At 36.7% G+C, this 6390-nt stretch overlaps 1 protein-coding gene across 1 annotated transcript; it reads right to left on the reverse strand.

The window, feature by feature from the left end:
* Nucleotides 1–204: 204 nt before the first annotated feature.
* Nucleotides 205–4354, reverse strand: LOC132162974 (protein CNGC15b-like). Its single transcript, XM_059573182.1, has 7 exons — nt 4326–4354; nt 3736–4243; nt 2952–3164; nt 2306–2601; nt 1310–1421; nt 929–1165; nt 205–849 (listed from the first exon to the last, which is right to left on the reverse strand). The coding sequence occupies exons 1-7, from the start codon at nt 4352–4354 to the stop codon at nt 205–207; spliced, it is 2040 nt and encodes a 679-aa protein (XP_059429165.1).
* Between the last annotated feature and the right edge of the window lie 2036 nt (nt 4355–6390).

Consider the following 6390-nt stretch of genomic DNA (forward strand, 5'->3'; position numbering starts at 1 on the left):
TTTCATATAGTTAAATTGAGAGTTTTTAAAATTTGAGAATTTTCTCAAAACGCGTGATAGTTCAGAGGTGCAAAGTAAAGTTTCCCGAAAACAAAAAAACAAAAAAAGCAGCGACCATGTACATAATAATTAACAATCCACTCGCTAATTTGAAGGGAAGTTGTAGAGTTTGTGTTGCAAATGTTACTTGTACATGAAATTAATTCAATCAAAATAAGGCTCTGGGGGCTTCTGCAGCGAGTTGACAACATTGGAATCCATTCGAGCAGACTGGGTGCCAGCCAGCCTACTTCTCGTCCTCTTCAATAGATCGTCCGCATACCTGGACCAGAACGACTCCTTTGCACTCTCCCCAGGAGCATGGGGGTGAGCCATTTGCTTAAACTTTCTATTCCTGCGCCACGCTGCCTGTATGAAACACGCTGCCCACGCCCGCCATTGATGCGAGTAGAACCTGAAAGTGTGTCTAAGCTGTTTGCTATGCAGTCTTCGAAATTGCGAGGCCACAAATTTCAAGTCCTCTGCTACAAGAGCAAACGCCTCTACTTCAGTTATGGCCTTCACCGTTCTTGTGGACGATGGAAGGATGACGTGCGGGCGCGGGTCTAATGCCCAGTTAAGCAGCTCTTCACCGCAGAAATCACCGGGGCCTATCCGGCAGGAGTTGTAGAAATCAGAGCGGCCGCCATCGGTGGTGCAAGAGTCGAGATGCCCTCGAATTACGAAGAGCATCTGATTCACAGGATCGCCTTCCCGCACAAGGAACATGCTTTTCGTGCACAATGCTGGCTTAAGCCTCTCGCATATCACGTCTAGTATTGTTTCATCCATTTGATTGAACAGTGGGACCTATATTTGAATTCCCATTAATCCATATTATCGTTTTCTATGAAGAATTTAATTCAATTAATTTATGATTCAAACTTACTCGTCGGACTAAAGAGAGGCAGAGATGACGTTTGATTTCTCGCCGGAGATCAGTAGGGAGGGTATTGAGAAGCTCTTCTTCATGCACCCCTCTAGTAGCCAACCACTTATATTGATCGTACTCCCGAACAGATTGCCTTAGCTCCGGCGGCAATTGCCTGTGATGCATCCATTGCTCTGTATCAGTTCTCCTTATCCTCCACTCTTCTAGCCGCAGTGTCGTTGATTGCAGGTATCTCTGCGCTACAAATGGGGTCGTCGTTATAATTACCATATATCTTCTAAAACCAATCCAAGGATTTAGTTCTAAATTTCTCAGAAAGATAAAAGTTTTGCATTAGATATTGGTTTAGGGAAATGATCAGTCATGTGGGGTACGTACTTGCATATTCCCAATGAAGAGCGCAAACAGAACCAGACCTTGGGTGGCGACAATGATGGTGAAAAGTATCTCTCCAATGTAAGTGGTTGTAGTAAGATTTTGTCCTGTAGAACTGCGTACAAACTCTTTTTTGTAAGTTAATTGCGCACACATTGATGAAGGAAAAACACTTCAAAAAGAGTAAAATTGCATCCATGGAAATGAAATTGAGATCCAAGTAACCCCGAGGGGTTGGCTCTTGTTGATTGTTTCTCATGGTCTCAGGATCAAATTCACAGATTCCAAACTGCTTTTGAGGCCAACCTCTCGGGCTTTTGATCAAAGTAACCCAACCGGTGATCAATCATACGTTTCATTATTGTGTAATGCTAAGAGCACTAGCCGCAGCTTTCCAACCATTTTTCCTTAATTTAGGAAATAAAACTACTTTTTAATTCCCTATAAAAAAATATTTCACAATAAATTCCCTTATTTTTCCCTATATGAATTAAATACTATTTCTTTTTATCATTGCAACCAATGAGAGAGGAGAGAGAATTGTTAGGATATATATGTGAAAGAGAGAGGAGAGAACCAGTTTTTTATAATTTAATAATGCATTAGGCATCTATAGTGTTTCGCAATGCATTGGGAAACACTATATATGCTCTTTGATGTTGGTTATATTTAGGGCTTTTGATGTGGTTGTTTTTTTGCCCATTTTTTTAGATTTTTCCTAAACATAGGAATTAGAATAGGCTATAAGAAGTCTGCTGCTAGTACTCTAAAAGGGTAAAAGTCACTCCAAAAATGATGTGGGTTTTAAAATTACCATTAATCCTATAATTGATAATTATTAAATTTTGATTGTACGTATGGTGATTTTAAAAGTCACCTCAATCTTAAAGTGACACAAGTAGAACACAAAAGTGACTTCTAGATTTACTCTTAATTATTAGGTGCCTGAGAAAATTGAAGAAAGATATTTTGAAAATTTGTGTAATGAGGAATAGGTACCTCAACTGCTGCAAGCCCCACCACAAACCGTAAAAGTACTTGTTGAAGAAACCAGAGCCAATAACATTTGAGGTCACTGCATTTACATATATACCGTACTGATAAAAGTTAGCATTTGGATTGCATAGATTTGTGACATTTGTTGAGTTGACCCAGTTAAGCCTTGGAAGGTCGTTAACCCTGCGGCAATCGAAGAAGACGTTTTGGCAACCTATTGATTTCTCCAAATTGCACGCACTTCTCCAGCATGCTTCTTGTCGCTGAACTGATAGAATGTACCACCATGCCCCTGAAATCTTTTTCACATGCAAACAACACCAATATTAATGGGTTTCGACTTCTTTCATTGATCACCTTATCAACAATATCTCCATTGAATAACAAAATTCTTATAATATACGAATTAATCAATCACCAGTTTGTGAAACCGAAAAAGGGTATTTGATAAATCAGGTTTTAATGTTCTAGGTTTCAAATTTTATTTTTTGTTATAATTATAATATAGTTTTATAATATAGAATATGGTATTTTTTTTATTATTTATAAATGTCTAAAAGAGAAAAGAAAAAAAAAAATGCATTTGGAGGCAGGCTCCAACCAATTAGCACAAGGTGAAAAGAGATAAAAGGAGTTTGTTTAAACTCACATGGCTCCCTAAAAGGTAAAGCATAAGATTGTAAGCAGCTCCTGCCCATGCTGTTTCACTGACAACACCAGTTGCATCAATAATTTGGGATGAGAGAGGATATATAAGAAGCACTCTTGGAAGGTATTGGATCATCATTATAAACCAAAGAGATATCTTTTCCACTGCCACTACGCTTCCCCCAATATTAGGTATAACTACCCAAGTTAGCACCTGCAACATATACATTAATTATAATTATTAAGTCAAACCTCAAACCTCAATCGTATTATGTAACGTATGAACTCATTCTTATACCTAACTAAAAAATATATAAATAAATAAAAAACTAAAAGGGATAATTTCTCTTTGTACACTTAAACTACTACGTATTTTGAGAAAATCCTCACAAATTTAAAAAACTGTCAATTTTACCTTCTGAATTTTCAATTTGATGTAATTAACTCCATCCATCTCTTTTTGCCGTTAAACCCTAATGGAAACTACTAAAAAGACTAAATTACCATTATTTTTTGTTTTGTTTAATTTAATTTTCAATTTGAAATTAAGAATATATTTGAAATTTTATAAAAGTGTTTAAAGGATATAAAAGTCATTTCATTACTTTTAACTTTCATAATTAATAACTGAAAGAGGAAGATAGATTGCCTCAAATTCAAAGTTGAAGGAATGAAATTAATAATTTTTGAAATTTTGAAGGAAATCACGTGGTATTTAGAAGTTGTTTCTGAAATTTCTCAAAAAAAAAAAAAACAAAGAATTTTGTGTGGGCCAGGGTACGTACCTGAGGAAGGGGCAGGGCAGCGATGAGATCGATCCAGAAGTCTCTTCGGAGGTACCTGAAGGCAACCTTGGAGGGATCAATGATGAGCTCCCCTCTCCCAAACACGCGGGAAGAAGGTGCCACGTAGGCTGTATGGAACCGAACAAACATGTGAATGACGTAAAAGACATCACCCAGTGATCGTATGATTGTGAGGCTGATTTTGAGCGTCGTCCCATTTTGTATGCAGACCGCCGGCGGCACTCTCACTTCCGGCATGAACAAAAACAGTGGATCCACGAACAAAGAGACAAGACATGCCGCTAAGAATATCTTGCTCCATTGGCTGATGGCTTTTCCTCGTGGGTCCAGAATCTTGCTCTTCTCCTTCTCGTAGTCCTCGGAAAATACTCTGCTTAGGACTTTGGCTTTGAAACATTTTCCCGTCTCCTTCCTGTTATTTAGATTCATCATCACTTCATCTCCACTGATTCCTGGTAGGTTTCCCATTTCCACATCATCTTGAACTCTGAATAAAAATAATTAAGCATGAAATTAATTAATACCCTATTTGAAAATATGAATCATGTAATATTTAAGAAACTACATACCTTTTGAGCCTCGAATTACTGTGACCCATCCTGATGATGTTCATCCAAAATTAAGTTGAAGATTTCATGAAAAGAGAAGGCGAGCAAGACCTTGTGGTGACCAAAAGTTAAAGACTTTGCCACCTTTTATGGCCAAAAGAAAGATACGTGACCAATCCCACATGAACACTTGTCTACGGTACTGTATACCAAGGCGGGTCATAATTAAAATACATTCTATATATTTGGAATTAATAAACTATAAATATATAATACCTAAATTAATGTTAGAAACTACACAATTTTACCATGCATGTTAAAAAAAAATATATTTTATCTAACAACTCTGAGATGCTGAATTTCAAGTCAATTAAAACTTCAATCGACATGGGTGTATTGATCGATCAACGTTGAAATTCATAATGTCAAAGAATCCTGTAGGTTTATTTTATTATTTACAGTTCAAGGTCGTAGTTGCTGAGCACGTTAATTAAGTTTAGCAGTGCGTCATTCATATATATATATATATATAGAAGGGGGGCGTACGTACCTGCTCTATAAGATGTCGAATTTAATTTATTTCATGGTGGGGAAGTGATGCCCAAATCATGCGGGTAACATCTGGTGCAGGTACGAGGTTCAGAGAGAGAGAGAGAATAGAGCGGGTGATGCGGAAAGTGCCGTCTGAGGGAGATTTAGTTGTGATGAATGAGTCGTGCTATGCGTGCCAGCGTCGGCCAAAAATTAAAAATAATAAAAAAAGAAAATTCTGTTATATTTTTTTTTATTAGCTAAGTTTCTACAAGCTAATATTTAGGTTTAAATGCCTCAAAACTTGTTTTTGGATTCAAAACTAAAACTTAGGAGTGAGAGGTTAACCTTTTAGGGATGGTATCACCTAAAAGTGATTTGATCATCCTAAATTTGGTGCTAATACCTCAAATTTAGATTCCCCTTATAACATCTTTCTTCTTCAATTAAAAAAAAAAAAAAAGGAAAAAAGAAAAATGGCTGACACTTGACTAACAATTTTGGTAGCCGAAAATCTCTACTCGTGATGAATACATATGATTCTTACTTTGAGGGACCAACTTTAAAACTGAGCCTTCTTCTTGCCCAATATTATAATAGACATGATGTTTTTCGTAGTTGTCATAGAATATATGAAAAATTGCTAAAACCATTTAACTTTTTCTACTATGTTTATTTTGTTTTACTACAGAAGCATCATTCACAAATTTTTATGGGAGAAAAGTCAGTAATAGGATTAAAAGACCATACATACGTGATTCAACCATGCGGGTCAAGAATGATCTTAGTTGGGTACCTTGGTCGATCTGTCTTTTTCATTGGTATTTATGGTCTGGTTTTCTCCAATTTTCAGCCTTGATTGGGGGAATTCTTACTGTTGGCGTGTCCTGTAACGCCCTAGATATTTAATAAAATTCAATGATTTCTTGCGCCTCCCACAGACATATTCACTTTTGTAAACAAGTCCCAAAGGATCTATCTATAACTCGCCAAAATTAATTTATAAAAATAAACCTGTGAGTTACGGCATAATTTTTACATCAACTATCAGGAAGTTAACTGGATAAGTTTACTCCAACATCTATCAGAGTACAAGAAATGAGAAAACTTAAAAAAAAAATAGTGATATGAGTTGCATTAAAAAACCTTGTTACATTTCTGAACACAAATACAACAATCTTACTAATCAATAAACATTATAGAAACAACCATCAACAGGAAGCCGAGCAACGTCGCATAATACTCCTTGCACGTCTTCAAGCCTGACAAATGACTCTAGCTTGCCAACACCGATGACATGAGGAAGGCTAAACTCCAAATGTTAACGTCTCGATTTGAGATTGTGAACATGAAGGAAGATGAAATATTCGGTGGCTTCTACACCAAATTGAGGGAGATTGTGAACTCCATGCGAGGGCTTGGTGAGAAAGTTGTTGAAGATAAAGTGGTGGAAAAAGTTCTTCGGTCACTACCTTCTTGTATTGATCCTAAGATAACTGTTGTTGAGGAAAGCAAGGATGTGGAATTGTTGGATGTTGATGAATTGGTAGGTTCT

Source organism: Corylus avellana, chromosome ca10 (assembly GCF_901000735.1).
Source record: "Corylus avellana chromosome ca10, CavTom2PMs-1.0".
NCBI lineage: Eukaryota > Viridiplantae > Streptophyta > Magnoliopsida > Fagales > Betulaceae > Corylus > Corylus avellana.